The 23657-nt window shown below is 31.5% G+C and overlaps 4 protein-coding genes across 4 annotated transcripts; 3 read left to right on the forward strand and 1 right to left on the reverse strand.

The window, feature by feature from the left end:
- The first annotated feature begins 1205 nt into the window (after positions 1 to 1205).
- Positions 1206 to 4884, forward strand: LOC123291791 (cytochrome b5-like). The gene is made up of 3 exons (XM_044872212.1): positions 1206 to 1405; positions 3199 to 3327; positions 4165 to 4884. Exons 1-3 carry the CDS (start codon positions 1280 to 1282, stop codon positions 4390 to 4392), a joined length of 483 nt encoding a protein of 160 aa, XP_044728147.1. The 5' UTR covers positions 1206 to 1279; the 3' UTR covers positions 4393 to 4884.
- A 7391-nt stretch (positions 4885 to 12275) lies between these two features.
- Positions 12276 to 14526, forward strand: LOC123291770 (pre-mRNA-splicing factor RBM22). The gene is made up of 5 exons (XM_044872183.1): positions 12276 to 12445; positions 12520 to 12573; positions 12634 to 12897; positions 13434 to 13801; positions 13895 to 14526. The coding sequence occupies exons 1-5, from the start codon at positions 12392 to 12394 to the stop codon at positions 14496 to 14498; spliced, it is 1344 nt and encodes a 447-aa protein (XP_044728118.1). The 5' UTR covers positions 12276 to 12391; the 3' UTR covers positions 14499 to 14526.
- Positions 14527 to 14961: 435 nt separating this feature from the next.
- On the reverse strand, positions 14962 to 16789 carry LOC123291790 (succinate dehydrogenase assembly factor 2-A, mitochondrial-like). Its single transcript, XM_044872211.1, has 4 exons — positions 16653 to 16789; positions 16430 to 16581; positions 16219 to 16332; positions 14962 to 15161 (listed from the first exon to the last, which is right to left on the reverse strand). Exons 1-4 carry the CDS (start codon positions 16713 to 16715, stop codon positions 15002 to 15004), a joined length of 489 nt encoding a protein of 162 aa, XP_044728146.1. The 5' UTR covers positions 16716 to 16789; the 3' UTR covers positions 14962 to 15001.
- A 1229-nt stretch (positions 16790 to 18018) lies between these two features.
- On the forward strand, positions 18019 to 23302 carry LOC123291759 (DNA-directed RNA polymerase III subunit RPC3). The gene is made up of 5 exons (XM_044872167.1): positions 18019 to 18221; positions 18294 to 18418; positions 19732 to 20351; positions 21338 to 21855; positions 23152 to 23302. The coding sequence occupies exons 1-5, from the start codon at positions 18075 to 18077 to the stop codon at positions 23293 to 23295; spliced, it is 1554 nt and encodes a 517-aa protein (XP_044728102.1). The 5' UTR covers positions 18019 to 18074; the 3' UTR covers positions 23296 to 23302.
- Positions 23303 to 23657: the final 355 nt, after the last annotated feature.

Raw genomic sequence — 23657 nt, forward strand, 5'->3', positions numbered from 1 at the left:
ATTAATTTTTTTTTAAAAAGTTCCTATGCTTTGTTAAGATTAAAATAACCATATAAAAACAATATGTTATCTTTGTACGCGTGTTGCTGATATAAAATTCTAGAAATACCAGAACAATTTTGAAATAGCAAAAAAAAATTGTAAAAAGTATATCCGATAATAATTTCAAACACTTAAAAATTGATTAATCTTAATCACGTACACTCATTATCACATTATTTCACTTATAGTCTAGTCGGCAAGTTCTCTATCGGTGAAATATAGAGATAATCAGCCCTGGACCAAGGATGTAGGCCGGTAGCGAGCTTAACTCGCGCCCGAGTCAAAATACCTTTTAAGCGACCCGCTCCTCCCATTCGAAAAACATATAATACTACATGTAAAATACACTCGCAAATTAATAAATAAATAAAGTAAAATAAATAAAGTCATTGGTTCAAGCTAGACTTTAAATTTGAGGCAAAAAATGTAGTTGAGAAAACAAAACTGTAGTTGACAAAAATCGGAAAATTGGCTAGATATAAATAATAGATTTATCTCTAGCCAATTATCCGAGCATTTTGCGGCGTCTTCTTACACGTATTCCTGTATCAATAACCCATTTTTCACGAAGAGACTTCGTTTTTTTCTATTGCCTCTTCACAGAGCTTGGCTCGAAATTCGGCTTGTTCAGTCGCTAATGATTCACGATCATATCTAACATTTTATTTTATCGGACAAATGAAGAAAGAAGATAATTTATGTAACCACGCAGCGTAGATACCATAAGGAAGTGTTGACAGACACAGGTCTAATCAACCCTGCCAGTAGAAAAGACGTATATTATTACAGTTTGATTTAGACTATTAGTGTACCTTTTTCCTTTTTATTTACGAATTCACATTTATCATATTACACTGACATTCATATATTCAGCAATTTTTTGCTTTTCGAATCATTTGGCGCCGTTTGTGAGTAACGCTCGGGGTATGATAAACCTGCTTGCCCCTCCCTCGCTACGCCACTGGCTTCTAGAACATTTTTCTAGACATCATTCCAAATCCATGAGCTATCATCACACGTGTTTTTATTTTTTACGACCATTATCTCTATATTTCACCAATTTGAGCTTTCCGCGACCAGACTATTACCTAATCTGGTAATAAAAGCACACTTCATCATTGTGAAGTATTTCAATATGTATATATATAGAGATGCAATTTTAATTTGGGAAAAAAAATTGAACTACTATTTTGTGAGGGAATTTGAATATCATTGTAGTGAAGAAAAATTTTGAAAAATGACCGTGAGTGATGTGAAATTATACTCATTGAAAGAGGTTGCTGAACATAATGGTGAAAATGGATCTGAAATTTGGATTATTATTAAGGATATGGTTTATAATGTTACACCATATTTAGACGATGTAAGTTTACCAAACAACAGTCGTTAAAATTGTAGAGACGCTATAGAAAACAAAAAACACCCTTATAAACTAAAAATTTTGATGATTAAAGTGGTTCGGTTGTTTAAGCAAGTACGGTGAATGTACATTTTTTTTTTGCAGTAAATGATTCAAAGTACGTTGATAAACACAGTTTTGGGGCCTCTTGCGGGACAAAATTTCTAATTATTTCATTTTAAAATTGTGAATTTAAACACAGTACCTTACGAAAGAACTCACAATAATGTTAATTGTACAAAATTTAATCAGTGATTGAACTTCAAAAAAATTTTATCATGAAGAAAATTTACCGCAGATTCTGTTTATGTCAAAAAAATATTACCTTTCGGTGCTTTCCAAAAAGGAAACATAAAAAAACTTTGGTTTTTGAGGCATTTTCGATATTTTTAGAACATTTTTTTACATTTACATCATACAAATTGCCTAGTTGACTAGTTGACTAGTTACTTGAAAGCCGCACCACTTTAACTTAAAATTTTGAGAAATTTTTATTAAGGAAGTACGAGCGTCAACGTAATTTTAGACTTGTGTTTGAAATTACTAATTATTTTCAACTTTAATGATGAATTTTGTTTTTGTTCAGAAATATAGAAAATAATAATAACAAGTGAAAAAAACAATTGACTGAGTTAATTGTTAACATACCATGCATAGTCAGTGTTGATTTCTTTATCACATAACACATACAAACATGTGACACATACATAACTGATAATCAAGTATAGTACATATTATAAAATTCCCGCCTAATTGGCGCCCTAACGGGTAAACAGTGATGTTTACGAAAAAATGTTTCTAACAAAAGTTGTTTAATTTTTGATAAGGAACATTTTTTACATTTAAACTTTTGTTCTATCTCTAACGATTTACAAGATGGGTCCTACGGACCCAATTGACCTATGATGCTCATTTACGAACTTGACCTCACTTTTTACGTCTTGAGTGCGCTGTAAAAATTTCAGCTCGATATCTTTTTTCGTTTTTGAGTTATCGTGTCCACAGACGGACGGACGGACAACCGGAAATGGACTAATTAGGTGATTTTAAGAACACCTATGACAAAATTTTTTTCCTAGTATCATTATTTTTAAGCGTTACAAACTTGGGACTAAACTTAATATACTATGTATATTTCATACATACATGGTATAAAACTGTTCGATATCTACCTTGGTTTTCGAAATATTGAAAGCTAAATAATTAAACAAAATTTTCAATTTTCGATATTTTGAAAATTACTCCAAATATCAAATAATTTTATGCTTACTTTTCGACTTTTATTGTCAAGTTATTACATAATTCACCATCAAAATTGAAAATATATATCTTTTTTTAGACTTGTGTCCCCACTACCGTACTACCGTGGCCATGCACCCTTAATTAGTCGGACACAACGGATTTTTTTTTGTTTTCAATAATTCATGAAGGTTTTAAAATTAATTTAGATAGTTTTTTTTTTTAATTTCTACCGACTAGCTTTTGAGAAATCTATGAAAACATATCATCCATCTACCGTTTTCCCATAAGACCAATTTTAAATATATCTACTTTTAAAGTCATTTATTTATTTAAATAATCGTACATCCTACCCTCTCCCTAAAATTTTCAGAATTGATTGAGACTTAGTCCAACTTCATATAAAAAAAATCAAGACTTTTAACAATTAAATTTTTTCTAAAGATTGTCTGAAAATTATACAAGTTTTTCAGAATTCCAATTCATTATATGTAATTTAAAAATATTTTTGAATTTAGCATCCCGGAGGTGGTGACTTAATTACTGAATGGGCGGGAAAGGACGCAACCAAAGCATACAATGATTTTGGACATAGTGGAGATGCTGATCGTATGCTGAAAAAATACAAAATTGGAGAACTTATTGATGTAAGTTTATTTTTATATTTTGGGCCATTTCGCACGAGTCGAGCTAGTTCTATTAATTTAAAGAAGAAACTTACTTAAATCATTTTAGGATGGTAATAGTTTTAATATAATTTAGATTTATAATTAAAAATTAAAAATTAAATTTTTCTCAAAATTTATTCAAAAGACTATATTTAGATGCAAAAGTACCTTTTATCCGGTAATAATAAAAAAAAATTTTTTTTAGTCATATTTGTCTTCATCATATTCGCCTTTAAACCCAAATATTTCATTTTCTTCTTCAATTTTTTTAATTTTTTTTAACTTTTGAGTCACTTTTTTTTTAATTTATGCTTGCTTTTGTTTCCACGTAAGGTGATTTTGGAATTATAAGTTGCAAATTTTCACCGGAAAACTGCTTGCTCCTTTTTTTGACTTTTTACTCAAGTTATCTTAATCTCTATCCTTATCTTAGTCTTAAAAGAAAAGGCGCAAGTTCGCGCAAGATTTTTTTTCATAAACATGTTATAGAATATTGAAACTTTGCCCTGTTACAAAAAATTTTACGGGGCAAAAAGAGGCACATAAACAAAAAGCTTTGAGTTTGATAAATGTAATGAAAAAAAGTTACTTTTTTAACAGTAAATATGAATCAAAAATATTTAATTATAATAATAGAAACATTAACAATAAATACTAATAAATAAAGCACAAACCTTCGTCTTCAATGTAAAAAAAAGTCCTTACTTAATTGCACTAACAAAAGTAAACGTAAATTGAATGACATGGTAAATCGAGATCAACAACAATAATTTTTTTCAATAATTTTCTACTAAAATTTTTTTTTCATTTATATAGGAAGATCGAAAATCAAAGAAAAAGACAAAAATACAAAAACCAGCAAAAGATGAGAAGCCGAAAGATGAAAAACCAAAAATTATTGAAAAACAACCAAATAATACAACAAATTCAATGAATTCATCAGCCACAGCGAAAGCAAAAGCAAAAGAAGCAGAAGCATCGGCTGGATTCGAAAAAGATCGAGGTTTCGTTTATTATGTGACTTGTGGTTGTTTATCATCCTAGCATAAATAATTTTTCGAAAATATTTTCGATATAAGAAATTTCGTGATAAAATTCGATTGACTTTCTAATATTTATTGGGATTAAATTACCAAATTGATATTTTCTTATCGTTTAAAGTTTTTAATGGTCTTTTATCCAGTAAATTTATTAGATAGAAGAGAATGTTATATATGAGGACACAAGTGGCATCTAGTGAACAGGAGTCAATACTACTGAGAAAGCACGGAATGTTTAGGTTAGACCAAAGGGGGTAGATAAATTATTTTAATCACCTCTCTTTGAATTAAGATGCAAACAGACTTTCCAATAAGATTGCAAGTACGGAAACCTGAATGGCTCACAAGCAATTTATGAGAAAGTGGCGCTACACTAGTTTATTTTTTAAATGTGTACTACCCACAAGTATAAAACTAGCGTTTATAAAGCCACTAGTTCATTTTCAACAAATGCACTTGTGACTTGTGGAATTATGGAAACGAACCTTTTTGAAGATGTCGGTATTTTGTCATGTGCAGATTTCTAATTATAACGTCAAAATAAACATTTAATAATACTTTTAAAGGTTAGAAATTAGAAATGTTGAGATGCAAAAGAAAAACATCAACAATTAAAACATTATATTTTTTAAATAATACTAAAGAAAATTTTGAACTAACTACATAAGACAAATTATAAACATTACCATTATTATTATTAAATCCGGACATATAATTATTAATAATTTCAGACAGTTTCGGTAGTGTCTAATTAAAGGATAATCATCACCGACTGACATCTTCTAAAAGGTTCGTTTCCAAATGCCACAAGTTACAAGTACACTTGTTGAAAGTGGATTAGTGATTTTTTTAAAAGTTGGTTTTATACTTGGTAGTATTATAAATTCTCATAAATTGATTGTGAGCCATTCAGGCTTCCGTACATAAGCCCTTATTATATTTTTTTTTTTTACAAAATATATTTTGTAAGAATTTATTTTGTGGAATTATGAATGAAAATAATTATTTTTTATATTTTATAATGTAAACATTAATATTTGAAATAAAGAAAATATTTATGTAATTTTTTTAATTTATGGATTTTTTTTTACTGTCTTAAATGATCCTACAAAAAATAATGGCTGAAATCGAATTTGATCTTTCCAGTTTTCAGGTTTCATTAAAACCTAACTCTGATTCATAACTGATAAACATTAGATGAGCTCTTTAAATTAGAAAGTTGTTTTTCATAAAGATGCAAAGATTTTTGTTTGAAACATTTTTTTTCTAAACCGAATAGTTTAGACAGTAATTGACAGCAAAAATCTAGCTTTTTGTGCATTTGTTCATTCAATTTGAATAAAATGATCTTTATAGAAAAACAAACCACTTTTATTGGATTTATTCGAAATTTTTTTTTTTTGTAGAGTGTCTATATTTCGTAGAAATAATTATACGAAATCACAATTTTGATACGAAAAAAGAATTTTGGGTAAAACTTTCTAGTCCGTTTTTTGCCTAAACTGTACGGTTTGTGAAAAAATGTTTCGAACAAAGAATGTTACTTTTTTAATAAATAACAACTTTCTATTTTAAAGTGTTCATTTATCGATTACCAGTTATTCAGTAGAATGAGCTTTTCATTGAGCTTGAAAACCTAGGTCAGGTTTAATGTCTGCGTAAGATTTGCGCCTACACACCCAACATTTTTCGCCTGAAGCATTTTTATCGATAAAAGTTATTTTTCGCGTTTCAAGCATATGTCAACGTAAAAAAACAGGCTGTGTGACTGAATAATTTACTTTATTTTTATTTATAGGCAATTTTATTACAGATATGAAATACAAATTACATAATGAACAAAATTAAATCTTAATATTATTTCTCTAGCCTGTTTTTTTCGTATTTTTCATCATAAGCCACCACGATAAGCTTGAAAATGAGGGGAAATTCATGGAATTTGATAAAGAAATAAGGAAGATCTTGCATGAGCAGGAAAAAAAACTGACTGCCGAAATAATATATAAGATTTTTATAAATTTTACTAGCCACTCTCATAAATAAAACGTTTAATTCTAATTTCAAATAATTAAAAGAAAAAAAAGGAAAAGGGTAAAAGTAAATTTGAGAGAAAAGCATTTACCATTAATAATCTAAAAAAATTGTGGGAAAAAGTTGTCTGAATAATATGTAACTAGAAATTTAAATACCTAGTATAAGATATTTACTAAAAAATTTAATTAAGCCTGCATTTATATGAACCGTTTAAGGATTATGAAGTACTTTTGCATCGAAATATAGCTAAGTTATATCTAAAAACATAAGCTCTTCCTCTTTACACCCAATAGATTTTCAATAAGCAATTGTGTATATAATAGTCTATTATTACTATTAATGTCTAATTAAGTTATATATATAGGCAAAGTTATTATCATCGATAACTGTAGGTTTCTGAATTACCATAAATTATTTCTTCATCATTTATGTAATTATATTGCCTATATCCATAAAAAAAATTAAAAATAGAGGCAAGTTATTACATTAATAATACAAACAGTGTGTGAAGACATTATAGATAGAAGAAGTTATAAATATTTTCACTAAAGACGCTAAGAACGTTTCTGCAAGCAACGAATAGTATATTGAAATCAGTAAAGTTTAAAACTCCTACAACGTTTTCAAGTTTGAAACAACAAAATGAAATCAATGATGAAAATTAAAAGATATTTAGAAGAAAAAACCTAGCCATACCTACATAATTAAACATTCAATTTTCATTTATTCCATATTTGACCTACAATCCCTAGTCCTTCTCAGTATCCTACAAACAACAACAACAAAAAAAAAGGTTGTACCTATCTTGTAATATGTTGCTATATAAATCCTTAAATCGGTACGTGCTTTGTTATTAATATTAGAGCTCTCAATTATTATTACTGATATGTGTTTTTCGTGGTAGAATCATGACATAACATTCCTTTACTCTTACCCCCACTCTATTCATCATTACTCCTACTATTCACAAGATGGTTACCAAAAATGTTATACACATACAACCATTGCATTTTTTTATGCCATCTGCATGCCTTTATAATAAATAATAATACTATTGCATATAAATATTAAACTACGATTACACCGTGTCGCCCTATTAGCTCAATTGGTTAAGGTGAAACCAATTCCGTCCACGGTAAGCTTAGGGTAGCGAGTTCGATTCCCGCCGTCTCAACAAAATTAATTTAATTAATAGTTGTGATGGGCTGGTGTAGTGCATTGTATGCAAGAAGGAGGTGCACTCAGCCTCTGAAATTGAGCAGCTGATAAATGAAATTATCAGCGGGAAGGTGGTAAAACACATATATGGTATCACAATGGGCTCCATAGCCTAAGTGTGTCCTTCATGGACAGCCAATATAATCTAACCAAACGATTACACCGTATTTATACCTTAGATCATGTATTACTAGATAGGCCCAACGTGTATGAAGTATGTACAATTTCGCTTCACAGAGGAGATTAACAACTCAATAACCAAACAGTTGACAGAGAAACACATTACCAGTGTTAAAGTTCTAAAAAATGGTTAGATATTGTTTTATTTACAAGGAATATTGAAAAGTAGACATGTCTCACAAGTTAAAAAAAAGATCCTCTAGATGGCAGGATATATTTGCACCCCCCCCCCTAGTGTTGCCATCTAGCGTATCTTTTTTTATCTTCTGAGTGAAAAGGCTAATTAAAGCATTATACATAAGACAAATTATAAACATTATCATATTATCATTAAATCTGGACATACAACAATTAATAATTCCAGGCCTTTTTCCTCTGAAGATTAAAAAAATATTCCCCAGCGGGGTACAAATTTATCCTGCCATCTAGAGGATATTTTTTTAATCTTCAGAGGAAAAAGGCTAATTATTAAATAATATTTATTTAATGGCAATTATTATGTTGTAAATACGCGCCAGGATACTATATTGTATATTAATACATGCGCATTAATAATCATGCTCTCGCATTTATTAACATTACCACTCTCAATCTTCTTTGAGAATTAGTTCTCACTCTGTTGTCAATTCATCTTAATATATATATTTCTTGTGTGTGTTTGTATGTGACTGAACTCCTCCTAGACGGCTGGACCGATTTCGATGAAATTTTTTGTGTGAGTTCAAGGGGATTGGAGAATGGTTTAGATTTACAATTTGGTCCAGTACAACTGTTTTTGAGGGCTCCGTACCAAAAAAATGAAATTTCATTAAATGGTGGGAGCGCATATAAATGATATCACATTATATTACAACTTACTATGTGTACTATGTATTTTTTATTGTCAATAGGCATTTTTTAGAGCCATATGCGAGCGCAGCGAGCTCTATGTGTACTATGTATTTTTTATTGTCAATAGGCATTTATTAGAGCCATATGCGAGCGCAGCGAGCTCCACTGCCGAAGGCCAGGCCAAAGGTCGAAGCTCAGGCCGGTCCAATAAATGGGAGTTAAATTGGGGTTTAGCGGGACGTGAGCGGCATTTATTAGAGCCATATGCGAGCGCAGCGAGCTCCACTGCCGAAGGCCAGGCCAAAGGTCGAAGCTCAGGCCGGTCCAATAAATGGGAGTTAAATTGGGGTTTAGCGGGATGAGTGTAGCGGGACGTGAGCGGCATTTATTAGAGCCATATGCGAGCGCAGCGAGCTCCACTGCCGAAGGCCAGGCCAAAGGTCGAAGCTCAGGCCGGTCCAATAAATGGGAGTTAAATTGGGGTTTAGCGGGATGAGTGTAGCGGGACGTGAGCGGCATTTATTAGAGCCATATGCGAGCGCAGCGAGCTCCACTGCCGAAGGCCAGGCCAAAGGTCGAAGCTCAGGCCGGTCCAATAAATGGGAGTTAAATTGGGGTTTAGCGGGATGAGTGTAGCGGGACGTGAGCGGGAATGGGAGTTAAATTGGGGTGTAGCGGGATGAGTGTAGCGGGACGTGAGCGGGACGAGTGAGCGGGACGTGTGTACAGGACAACGTCTGTCGGGCCCGCTAGTATTAGTATATTTTCAAAGGTTTATACTATGTGTAGAATATGTAAAATATAGATATAGACTGTCAGATAGTGACAGAAAAAAGCAACAAATTTTTTTAATTCCGCAAATGATAGGCAGCATATATACAGCCATAAGCAACAGAAAAGGTATAACATGCATAACGTATTTAATATGCATAATTAAATATTAACTTTAACATAAATTTTTGTCTGCCAATAAATTTTTAGTGTATTGAACAGCCTTGCCTTTTATTCAAGTGAGTGGCAGACTTTAAAAAATTGCTCTGTTTTTTTTTTTCAAACAAACATGTTATTTAATACATTTTTCTGTCGTTTGTGATTGTAAATATGTATTCTATCATTCGCAGATTGTAAGAAATTGTTTATTTTTTTGCTGTCACTATCTGACAGTCTATATCGTATCGTAATGATTAAAAAACGTAACAGTTTTAGTGAACCTCTCTGCAAACTAAAAAACAATATACTTTCCAGTTAGTTAGAATAATAAGCTATTGGTATATTCTGTAGAAGTTCACCAAGAATTGTAAGTTATAGAAGTGGTTTTACAACGAATTAAGTAACTTAGGTACGATGATGATAATAACTAAGTTCATGGTATAAATGCTTGAATTGCAGAAAAACATGCATTATCTTTATGATATTTTTCTATACGTACATCCATACTTAAAATATTATTATCATGTCGTTCTATTTAATTGTCATATGTCATCTTTCTAATAGTCATCTTTTACATTTCAATGAACTGTATGAAATAAAATTTTGAAAATTCTATGGTACATCCTATGGACACTGCGTCATATTTTTATGCCATCTTTTTTTTTGACATATATTTAGATACATGAAGTTGAGTGTCCATGTGTAGTGTTCGCTTTCAAAATATACTCACTAGAATTGACAACAGAGTGAGAACCACCTCTCAAAGAAGATTGAGAAGAATAATAAATGCGAGAGCATGATTATTAATGCGCATGTCTTAATATACAATATAATATCTTGGAGCGTATTTACAACATAATAATTGCCATTTAATAAATATTATTTAATAATTAAAGTTTACTAACCTATAATACATGTCCACTTAAAAATATTCTTTGCAAATAAAACAATATTTAACCATTTTCTTAGAACTTGAACACAGAATTAATTAAACAAACAGTAACTATTGAATCAGCTAATTTCCGTCAATACGATCATGCGCATTGAATTCCATTCTCTTTTATTGTGTTTCTCTATCAGCTGTTTAAATATTTTATTGTTGTTTTTGCTAATCTTCTCTGTGATGCAAAAATGTACATACTTGGTACCAAAGCTTGGTACACGTTGGGCCTATCTAGCAATAGATGATCTAAGAGTGTCCATAGTGCATCCATCAAATGTATCTATGAACTATATACATTGTACATAGTTCATAAACTATATACATTGTACATTGTTCATAGACCTTTTCTTTTTAAAAAGTGATTACTTTTTGTTTCGGGCAGTAGTCAAAAAATCATAGGCATGGAAAAAGGACTGACTGTTCCTATCTACCTGTACAGTAAATAAAAGCAGCAATTTATAATAAGAGAGACAAATCTATTTGTGACCAGTTGATCGTTTTCCATGCCTTTTCCATGCCTATGCTACAGAGGACTACAGAATAGAGAAAGGTATAGACCTTTTCATTTTAATTACGATTTATTATTGTTTCAGACAGAGAGTAATAAGTTGGTCAAAAGTATAAGATATTTATTATTCATTTTATCACATTAGTTTTTTTTACAAACTGTCCGAAACAAAAGGTAATCACTTTTTAAAATGAAAAAGTCTATTGGCTACGATTCTTGGAGGATATTGCTTGGTCCAAATATTCTTTTGTATCTTTATCCAACTTATGACTGCCTCCCTGAAAGAGTGGCAGAGAAAATGTACCAAATTGTAGTTGTATACCTATAATAATTTTTTTCGTATACTGGTACATAAAGGTTTTTTCAATAAAGTAACTTTAAACGATTTGAAAAAAAAAATGTTAGTTTTTATTATAAAAAATTAAATGATTAGTTTGCATCTGTAAAAGTTAACGAACTATGTACTTTGACATGTAATCAAAGAACAAATAGTATCTTACAAAATGACGTTATACATATTTACCAGGTATATAAATTCAATCATTATACAATTAGAATAATGTGACAAGAGCTTGTTATTTTTAGATTGAAACAATAAAGCTTTCGACGAACGAATAAAGTGGGCTGTTTGCTTACTAATTCGAACAGGTATAGAAAAATATTATAATATCTTATTTTGGCAACTGAGCAGAATACCACCTCAGTGTGAGCGTTAATTATCTAATAAACGAAACGCGACCATTTTCTACTTACAATAATCTTTTTCTTAAATTTTCGTAAAAATTTCATTTTTGAAACCACTCTAAAATATTACAAACCTTTACAAGATACCACTATTCGTTGTGTGCGTAGTCATGGTAGGGACAATAAAATCGATGCCAGCGCTTCCAGTAAAAATGTTGGCGTTAAAGGAGGCTGTTGTGAAAATAAGAAATCAAATTACACAAATATTATTTTTTAAATGTAAATTATCATAATTATTTATTTAAATTTGTAAGACAATAATATTAAATTTTCAATATAAGTCATAAATACAATCCATACAATTATATATGCATCCATACAATTCTATAATTAAAGTAATGTATCGTTGCCATAGAAACGCCTCCAATAAAGCTCACACCCGGTGCGAATAGTTCTATTTACAGTTTTCATATCAGATACTGCCATCTGTTTTATTTATTATGAACTAAAAGGCTAGTGACTTCTGAACGCACCCAATTAATATTCGCTCTCTATGTCTTGTCCGAGTTGACAAATCCTTTTTGCTGTAGTGTATACGATTAGCTGTCATTCTTTTTTCGAAAATATTAAATTTTCAAGGTTTTTAGTCTTATTTTTCTAAAATAAGAACATGTAATGGCGACTTCAAAAACTACAAATACATATAATCGACAAAATTGGGAAGATGCTGTAAGTTTACTGTTAAAAATTAACTATAACCTAATTTATATACAAGTCATGAATATTACCCTTGAATATTTCAGGAATTCCCAATTTTATGCCAAACATGTTTGGGAGATAATCCATATATACGTATGGTAAGTTCGCGCCATCCCTTTTTCTATAAACCATTTTTACTAAGAATTTTCGTGTTTTAGATGAAAGAAAAATATGGAAAAGAATGTAAAATATGTTCCCGACCTTTTACGGTATTTCGTTGGTGTCCAGGTGTTCGTATGCGTTTTAAAAAGACTGAAATATGTCAAACATGTAGTCGTCTGAAGAATGTGTGTCAAACATGTTTATTAGATTTAGAATATGGTTTACCAATTCAAGTACGAGATGCAGCACTCAAAATTAAGGATGATCTGCCTCGTAGTGATGTCAATAAGGAATATTATATTCAAAATATGGATAATGAGGTAAAGTTTTATGTTTTTTGAATTTGGAGAATTTTATACCCATAAAACGCCAAACAATTGGCGCAAATGTTGGAAATTTTAGAATCTCGAAAATGTAATAAGGTTTTGTGTGGATTTTCAGGCGATACCATAAAAAATACCCGACTAACCGCCGTTTTTACTATTACTGGGTCAAAGTTACTCTATATATCGATTTTTATCAAAATCCAAATCATAAAGTTATTTGTGATTATTTGGAATAAAAATTAGGTGCGTTCAGAATTCAGTGGCCTTTTAGTTCATAATAAATACAACAGATGGCAGTATTTGATATATTAAAACTAGCTTGAAAAAGTAAAACCTTTCATAATAAGATTTATCCTTTAGGTAAATTTCACCCGAAGCTATTTCCCTGATCGATTGCTGTCAATTTCTTAAAAAACATTTGTGTAGTGGTATAATTAACTGAAGTTTCGTAATTTTTCCTAGAAAATCTCAAAACCTAGTGGTATTTCGACTAATTTGACTCCACTAAAAACAATTTTTATAATTTGCAGTTAAGTAAAAATGATTCAGCTTCTGGAATTGTGGGTGGAAAAGCGGAAACAACAAATGATATGTTAATGCGATTAGCACGTACAACGCCTTATTATAAACGTAATCGACCTCATGTTTGTTCATTTTGGGTGAAAGGTGAATGTCGACGTGGTGAAGAATGCCCCTATCGACATGAACGTCCAACAGATCCTGACGATCCGTTAGCCGATCAAAATATACGTGATCGTTATTATGGTGTCAATGATCCCGTTGCGGATAAATTATTAAGGCGAGCGGCTGCGTTACCTGCATTACCACCGCCAGAGGATAAAAGTATTACAACTTTGTATATCGGTAATGTTGGAGATCTTACCGAACAAGATTTACGGTAAGCTCTTGTAAATTTAGAGTATAGGAATCCTAAAACTTTTAATCCGCCAATTTTCAAACAGCATTAATTGATTGTTTTTCTTGGTTACAGTGATTATTTTTATCAATACGGAGAAATTCGGACAGTGTCATTAGTGCCACGCCAACAATGTGCATTTATTCAATACACAACACGAAGTGCCGCTGAATTAGCTGCCGAAAAAACATTTAACAAACTTGTAATCGGCGGTCGACGATTAGCAATCAAATGGGGCCGTTCACAAGGCAGACAAGCCACTGGGGGAATGATTGCTCAAGGTGGTATTGGAACATTTGAACCACTTGAACCGGTACCAGGATTACCTGGAGCATTACCCGTACCACCACCAGAATTATCGCATAACTTCTTCAATTTAGAACCAGGTCACATTCCATTACCAAATGTACCGCCTCCGCCATCGTTAATGGTACCGCACTTATTTGGACCTCCACCGTCTTTCTTCTTTAATCCAGCTGCAGCTGCTATGTCGGCCGCTGCTATTGGAGCTCCACCATCAGTACCGCCTGGAACTGAACAGTTTGTTGCACCCGCAGCCGCCGCTAGTTCATCCGTAGCACCAAGTACGCTACCGAAACCTGCGACCACTACTGTTCATTATCCAAGTCAAGATCCGTCTAGACTTGGTGCAACACAAACTAAAGTTGATAGGGATTAAGTTTTTATTCATATTTTACTTTGTTCTTTTTTTTTTTGATAAAATGAAAGAAAGTTATCAAATGTCATTCTGTGTTCTTTTTTTTTTTATTTCCTTTACACTTTACGGGTCCCTTAATCCTTCAAATTGTTCATATTTCGTATGACAATCATTACTCTTATGATAATCCGAGAATATTTTTAAAATCTCTGCGCCGCGATTGTAACAAGATGAACCTTTAATTAGGTCAGCCAGCTCATAGTGGAATTAAACAAGATATGCTCTTGCGCAGGTAGATGTAAAGTGGAGGCATTCTCTTTAAGTAAATTTTCTCAATTTTCTTAATCGAGAATCAATTTTCTTTAATTAAAAAATTCTTTAAAAAACTTGGTTAATTTGGGTCAATTTCAAGAAAGAAAATATTCCGTAAAATCAAATAAATACTGCTTTATTGTTTTTTACTAAATTTTACATTTTTAATAACAGATTATCTGTTTTTTCTATACAGATTATTTGTTGGTTTTCTAAGAAAGATCTGGTTGTCTTTTAGGGGAAATTTGTGCAAAACTTTTCACATGCTCTTTTAATAAATTCATTATTTCACTTTCAAATTCTTTTGGTGTCTCTTTTGCATCAGTCGCCCAATAATATATTTCCCAATCGTTCGATGGTTGATTAATCAATCTTTAAATGAAAAAAACGATAATTCAGTAAAAAAACGAAAGTAAGCTTACTATAAGATTATCAGTCTCATCAAGTTAGGTGAAATTTATTGAAGTTTTGGAGGTAGCAATGCCAAGGCACCTATGCCAAGGTTTAGCTTTTTGGAATAAAAATTTTTATATGCGCAGAAAAAAGAAAGACAACTCGAAAACTAGACATTTTAGATCAGTTCAAATTTAGCGGGCATAAAATTTCCGATGGATTTGTTTACAAAAAACTTTTTCTTATCTTTCATATTTTCTGAAAAATCCATATCTATGTACAATTTTCCGTGTTTTTGTGTAGTTTTTTAAATTTTACTTAAAAATTGTGCATTTTAGGAACAAAATTCTTTGAATAAAAGTTGTTAAGCATAAAATTTTCAATCGATCTGTTTAATTTGATTATTCTCAATCTTTAGTATTTTCGGAAAAATCGATATTTAAATAAAATTTTCCGCTGTTTTTTAGAATTTATTCAAAAAAATGCATTTTATGGAAAAAACACTCCAGACAAAAGTTGTAGAACGTAAAATTTTCAATCGATTTGTAAATACAGTTTTTTTTCCAGTCTTTAATTTTCACCACCAGAGAGCGGAAAATAAATATAAGTATGTATGCCTTGTATATATTTGTTTAAACATCAATTTTTCTGAAAATGCAAAGGTTTGGGAACAATTAAACTATACAGATCGGTTGGAAGTATTTTTAACCTAAAATGCAGTTTTTAAGAAAAATTAAAAAGAAAAAGGTATACAAAAAAAAAAAACACGGAATTTGTACATTGATGTGGATTTTTCAGAAAATATGGAAGAAAAACAAAGTTTATATACACAAATCGATCGAAAATTTTACGTCCGATAACTTTGGACTGATCTTTTTTCTCTAAATTGCATAGTTTACGAGTAAATGGCAAAAATTTTTGAAAAATCGTTGATTTTTTCGAGACCTCCATTTCTTTTTTCTGCGAAAATGAAAGTTTTTAATCTACAGGTAAAATCTAACTTGATGGGACTATATTACATAACTTAAATACTTACTTATCGTAAACAATAACCTGGTCTTCGGTCATTGATTTTAGGTACTTGTCAGCAAAAGTACTCAACAGTAATCCATTTTCCAACATTCCTCTTTTACGTGATTGATACAGCAATCTAAAAAAAAAAATAGAAAATTTAATTTAACTTATAGACAAGGGATGCAATAATAAATTTAAGATAAGCCGAATTAATTATAAAAATGAATACAAACCTAGCCTTTTTTGTTGCCAAAGGCTCATCAGAACGTGGTATATAAGGAGGAATTATAATTGATGGATCATCGTCACGATCAATTATTCTGTCATCAGTACAATTCACGCTTGTTGTGACAATTTGTCGTAAACAATTTCGATAAAATTGATCCTAAAAATTGTGTATTTAATTAATATCCAAAAAGAGGATGCTTATATTTGAAAAACATTCAAATTACTTACATTTCTCATTCGTAGACAAGAAGATGATGATCTTAAAATATTTAATAATTTTAAATTCGACATGTTTGTTATTATGTAATTAGTTTGTAAATAAATAGCAATTCACGAATATTTTTGACATTTGAAGTTAGGTTTAACTTGACAACAAAAAAATATTCAGGTCCGTATTAAAACAATTTAAGATCAATGCTAAACATACATCTATCACAAAATATAAAACTGTTAGCATTAAACGCTTGAAATGGATGTGGGCAGAACACGTTGCCAGATTATAAGACGATCGATGGACGTTAAAAAGTTCTGTATGGACATTTTAGCAACACAAGGAATTGAGGGAGTAAAACATAGAAGAGAAAGGATCAGTATAACAATCTGCGAAAATTTTTAAGGGAGGCTTATGCCCAAAAATTACTCTTTATTATTGTTATGATCATATTGACTGTAATAATCAACGAGGTATGAGAGCTGGCTACGTTTTCGAGAGTTTATTTTTGGATGATTTCAAGTATTTCTTTCCTTATTGAAATAAGTAAGAGGTGAAGTATATACAGATCTTGCATCTCAGAGCCGTTTGGGTTAATTAACGATAGATTCGCGCTAGTAAAGCAACCAAATTTCTGTTGGGCAAGTTAAAATTACGTTCTTTAAATATAAAGCTAAATCATTTTAAAATTAAAACCATATTAAAATGATTTAAATAAGTTTTTTTTTTATTATTAGATAAATATCTCGCATGGTATTAGCGACGGTAAAAGTATCTGATAATTATAATTGATATTGCTAAAAGAACACAATAAAATAATTGGATACAAATTTTCTTAAACAGTCTTGATAATAACTTTTTCGTGACGTTTCTATCTACTAGCTGTGATACTAAACCTTTTTGTTGTCGGAGAAGTCTTATAAAAACAACAAAGGACAAAGGTTCACAGCTCCAGTTCAGAATAAGATTAATTCAGCGAGACTAGACTATAATTTATCACTCGGAGCATGAGATTTAGCAAAGTTGGATTTTTATAGATCATGAGGCTTAAGATGCACTCATTCAGATGGAGCGTCAAATTAAGGTTCCATCTAGCTGGAAAAATAGACTAAACCGTCCACGTAACCTAATTTGACACTCAAACTCAGCGCCAATCGTCAGCATGAAAACACACCTTTATGCCAACAAGCCCGCAATCATTCCCACATTTTGACAAACGTTTAATTCAAACCTAAAATACTTTTTGAATAATTTTAGGACACCATTACACATTGATAGTTTTTAGGGATTGAAGATGCAATTCTAAAAGCCCCACCCCTGTCTACGTGCTTATCAATTAATGGTAAGCAATCTAAATTTAGTAGAGTCGTCTCTGAAAGTAGACCGGCATGAATCTGTGTGGCGGCGTGTTTATTTTGTAGAAATAACCTATAAAAAAAATGTCCACACAATTGGGTACATTAATTTCTTGTATTTTAGCCGAATATTTTGGTGAAACAATTGAAAAAATTGGATCATTCTTGTACACATGGGGTCCAAATCCTTTAGCTTTAATATCCAAAAATACGAGTGTACCAATTGAAAAAGTTAGTATGATAGTATTCCTTTATCCTTGATGAAATAAATCATTTCTACTTTAAAATAATTTCTATTTCCAGACGAAAATATCATTATGTTTTTTAATTAAATACGGTCTTGTTAACTTTGAACCAGGACGAACACCTAGTACAGCCAATTATTATTTAATTCATGAAAAATTATTGCATTTATTGAGATATTCGAGGTAAGTACAAAATAGACGGAATTTACGTTCGTTTTAGAAACTTTCAAATTATTTTTGTTTATGAAATTTACAAATTTTAAAAAACTCCCGACAAATGCGGTTTATTTAATTGTAGCCCTCTCCAAACTAATCCAATTTTCTGGAAACATATCTGAAAATACTCTCCATTTAATTACCTTTCAAAAAAAATCGGTTCATCCGCTTAGGATCTACGGTTCCCAGACTGACTGTCAAACGTATAACACCCCTCTTTTATGATTGGGAGCTTAAAATGAAAGTATAAATGCTGTATATTAAGCATTTTGAGCCTAAAAGCTAAAATATTAACCGTGACCGTTATTTTTAGGGTACGTAGGCAGTTAAAGAAAATTGTCATCATCTGTTCGCGGGGTCTCGCGTGTGGCTTGGCACCCATTAATGCGCAGTGTATCTATTACTTATCCTATTACTTATTGCCTAAACTATCAGAATCCAAGATTATAATTTCGGGCTAAAATTAGTGCTTCAACTTACGAACACAATTTTAATCCGAGGCAACAGCGGCGACCCCCATTCATGTGCCGCGATCAAAAAAATACATTAAATTTCACCCATAAAAAAATTAAATATAATTAAAATCCGTCAATTGTTATCACTTAATTTGAAAGGAGACAATTCTTCGTCTCAAAACTTTTCTAGGGGACATTAGAACGAGGTATTAAAAAATGGGACAGCTTCGTTAAAAACGGGACGAACGATACATTAAATATTTCCCATACTTCGAGAAAGTAATTTCCATGAAAGAGAAGACAAGCTTAGATTTTTTGACAGTAGACAAGGCAATTTGTTGGGGCCCCTAGACGATGTGAAAATCAGACAGTGTCTTGTTTCTTTTAGTCTTCGTAAATCAACCGAGCGCCTCCTTGTGCGTCGCACTTTAAAAAATTATTTTTTAGTCTTCATAAATCAACTTGGTGCGCGGTCTTTCTCTTAAAAATTTGCCTCTTATCCTTTTTCTTTCAGTCGTCGTAAAACAATTAGGTGCCTTCTTGCGCGGAGTCCTTTTCAAAAAAAAATTGTATTTTTAACCTTCGTAAATCAACTTGTCGACTCTTCTCATAAAAATTTGTTTCTCCCTTTTTTCTTTTAGTCTTCGTAAACCAACTTTGCGCCCCCTTCTGTGTGGCCTTTTTCACAAAAATTTATTTTTTAGTCTTCGTAAAACAACTCAGCACCCCTTCTCATATAAATTTATATTTTTGTCTTTTAATCCGCCTAATGGTTAATCCGTCACTGTTTTTGGGGTATAATTTGAATTTGGGTTAAAATTTTAGGTATATTGCAATTATAAAAAAGAAATATGGTAACATAGCCGAAGTAACTCTCGAAAATATTCTCTGTCATGGTATTGTTCGAGCATCGGATACAATTTTAGCGATTGCAAAGCGATTACAACAGCAGAACGATGAAGAAGAAACTGTCGATTTATCACGATTACGTGATATGTTTTTTACATTTATCGCAAATCAATACATAATGCGTGTACCTTCCCCGATTTCGGATAATGAAAAAATACCAACACTGAAAATCTCTGAGCGTGATTTATATTTAGCGCCTGAGATTGATATTAAACTATTATCGGAAATATTTAATGAAACAAATGCTGAGAATAAAAAAGAACATACGAATGATAAGGATGTTTATTGGCGGATAAATTTTGATCGATTTCATCAAGATTTCCGTGATGCTACACTTATATCGGCCGTTAAACGACGTACAGATGAAAATGGCGGTGAATTAATGGCGATTTTATTGAAATTAATGTATATACGAACGGAACCATGGGCGGATATTTCGAATCCGATACCGGTCAGTGAAATTAAGGATGTTTTACGAAATCAAAATACAAATCCAAATTTATTGCTGTATTTGGATCAATACTTAACTATAATTGGTAAGATTATTGTTTTTTTTTCGTTTTAAAATATAATATACCGAAATAACTCGGTCGAAACAACTCCGGTTAAATTACTCAGTAAAACAACGACTCAATACAAAAAGAATTCCCGCAAAAGTTTCTTAGTTTGGATACAGACATTGGGTTGGGAAAATCATTTGAGACCCCATTAAAGGCATGACACACCCGTGGATCAGAGAGAGAACGAAATCACAGGGTACTGCAAGGGCAAGGGGATGTTGTTTTTATACCGAATTTTTGTGATCAGAGTTGTTTTGGCAACGAGTTGCTTCTATCAGAGTGTTTGTTAATGACCGAATTGTTTGAGCCAGAGTTATTAAATATCGACTATTCATTACGTTTCCCAATTTTTGGGGATATGCTTAGTTCTGGGTCCATCATGCCATTGAACAACAAATTTCTGAGATTTTGACTGAAGAAATTCCTCCGGGATCATCCCTTGAATTTGATTTTAGTCGTTTTTTAAATTTAGAGTATTTTTGATCCTAAAAATACAAAAGTCGAATTCAATTAACGATTGTATCTACAGTTTTTGAGTTCAGGGTCTTCTTAAACATATTGAGCGGCAGGGTGCGTGCATGAGGGAGCGGGTTTTTTTTTTGTCTTCGTGAAGGAACTTGTTACGACCTTTCCTCCTTGTGGCGTACTTTTATACAAATTTGTATTTTCATCCCTGTTTTTTTCAGTCTTTGTAAGCATAAGTAAGTATAACATGGTAAGCTAGCGCCCTCAAAGCCCCGCACCCGGTTGCCACACACCCCTTGTACTCCCGATTATAGACGTGCCTGTTTGAGTTAAGGGCCTAATTTCGAGTTGAATATCTGTTTTTGGGTCCTAATTATTCTAAATAAGTCTAAAGAGTCTAAAATTTGGTTTCTTTTGCGATTAAACGATAAAAAAAATTGATAGAATCGAAAAAATCACAAACAAAAATTTTGAAATTTGGCATCGAAATTTTTCAGAAAATGATCCATGTAAATTTCTAATGAAAATTGGTGAAACTGGTGGCGGTCAATATGTGATTAATTTAAAAGAAACATTCATACAACTGGCATGGGCCACCGTTGAAAATATAATCGCTGAAAAATATGGCTCACATGCGGCACGAATATTTCGTTTAGTACGTTCGAAAAAATTTATCGAAGCCGATCATATACCACAGCTTTCAATGATGCAAATTAAAGATGCGAAACGTTTAACGTATTTACTGCTCGAAGAGAATTTATTACAGATGCGTGAATTACGTAAAGTACAAACGAATAATTCGGGACCAATTAAAACATTTATATTATTTCATATAAATTTTGATCAAGTTGCTCGAATGATTTTGGATATTAGCTATAAATGTATGTATAATTTAAAAGTACGACGAAAACATTTTGTGACAATTAATAAACCGATTATCGATAAGAAACATCGAGCGGACGCTATCGAATTGGATTTAAAATCGAAAGTTCCTGAAGATGAATTGGAGGAAATTGTAAGTTTCATCTTATTATTTTTAATTATGTACGAGCGCCAGAGCAATTTTGAATAAAAGCCTTGAATTTTTTTTATATGAAGTTAAACTAAGTCTAAATCAATTCTGAAAATTTAAGGGGGGTTGCCTTGATTATTTAAATGTTTTCATAGATTTCTCCAAAATCAGTCGGTGGAAATTAAAAAAAAAAAAAACTATTTAAATTAAAGTTAAAACCTTAATAAATTATTGAAAACAAAAAACCCGTGGTATCCGACTATTTAAGGATGCATGAGCACGGTAGTGGGGACACAAATTTAAAAAAAAATATTTTTTCAATTTGATGGTGAGTTATGTTATAACTTGACGATATAAGATGAAAAGTAAGAATAAAATTTTTCGATATCTGGATTAATTTTCAAAATATTGAACATTTTCTTTAATTATTTAGCTATCGATATTTCGTAAACCAAGACCGATATCGAAAAATTTTATTCTTATTTTTCGTCTACATTCATGAAACTATAACAAAATTCATCCAAGTTGAAAATAAAGTACAAATATTTTCAAGCACGAGTCTAAAGTTGCTTTGGCGCTCGTACTACCTTAAATTGTTGCAAGTTTAAAAAAAAAATCGACCGTAATTAAGAAATAGAGGATTTTCCAAAATTAGCGCAAGAAGTTTAATAATAATTAGAGGAAAATCGCAAATGGGTCCCTAGCACCTAGACCAAGGGGTCGCCTGTACCCTCCTTGAGAACAAACTATCATCCGAAGACCAAGAGTCTCCGGGTAAGACATGTTATTTTAAGCAGCAATATAGGATTCTGCCGAGACCAGACGCCATGTAGAAAACTCACAGCTTCTCCACCAGGATTTATGGATGCATGGTTTCGCGCCCAAATATTGTTAACTTGACTCCCTGCAGGTGCAAATAACAGGTATGGAGGTTTCCTAAATAAAGGTTTCCTCCAAGTTTAATGAAGGTGCTAGGGACCCATTTGCGGTATCCTTCTTATGTATTATTATTGCTATTTGATGAAGCTAAATCAATATTTCCAACTTAGTTTGCAGGAAAATTGCGAGCTACCAAACCTTAATTATTTTTTGAACCTTACTCGACAGTGAAAACACGTTGTTTTTTCGTGTAGCCCTCCATTATTAAAAATGCTTAACTCTCAGCTCGCACGCTGTCTTTGCTTTTCATTACCAACATTTAACCTTAAAAATGACGGGCGTAGCATTCAATTTTTGCGTTAATTTTGGGATACCTTATGCTATATAATTTGTTAAAATTTGTATTTTTTTGAATTTTAGTTATCGGAGTTAATAACACCTGCTGAAAGAGATATTTTAGGAAAAATTGGTACAACGATTAAAAAACTAAATGCATCGGCGCTCAATTTAGATGATACTATTTTTTTGTTACAGTTGTATATGTTGTACACAGCCAAAGAATAAAATTTTTTTACCATAAATTTAATCCGACTTTAATTTGCCCATCACTTTTTCTCATTAAAAGATGCTTTTTATGGAAATGGGATTTATAATTTAGGCTGAGATTTTTATATAAAAAAAAAAAAATCGTCTGGTTTTTTTAATGCGATAATAAGGAGAAAATAGTCCTATAAAATTAAATAAAACATCATGGTAATAAAGAAAAAATTAATGCATCTTTGAAATTTTCCACGTTTGCTTATTAGGTTTATTAGGATGTAAACACTGCGTAAAAAAAGTCTACCATTATTTTTGTTTAGGGGGGAGGGTATGTTAATCAATTTTTACAAATTACAATAAAACTATGCATTAAATTAAAAAAAATT

This window comes from Chrysoperla carnea, chromosome 2, assembly GCF_905475395.1.
Source record: "Chrysoperla carnea chromosome 2, inChrCarn1.1, whole genome shotgun sequence".
NCBI lineage: Eukaryota > Metazoa > Arthropoda > Insecta > Neuroptera > Chrysopidae > Chrysoperla > Chrysoperla carnea.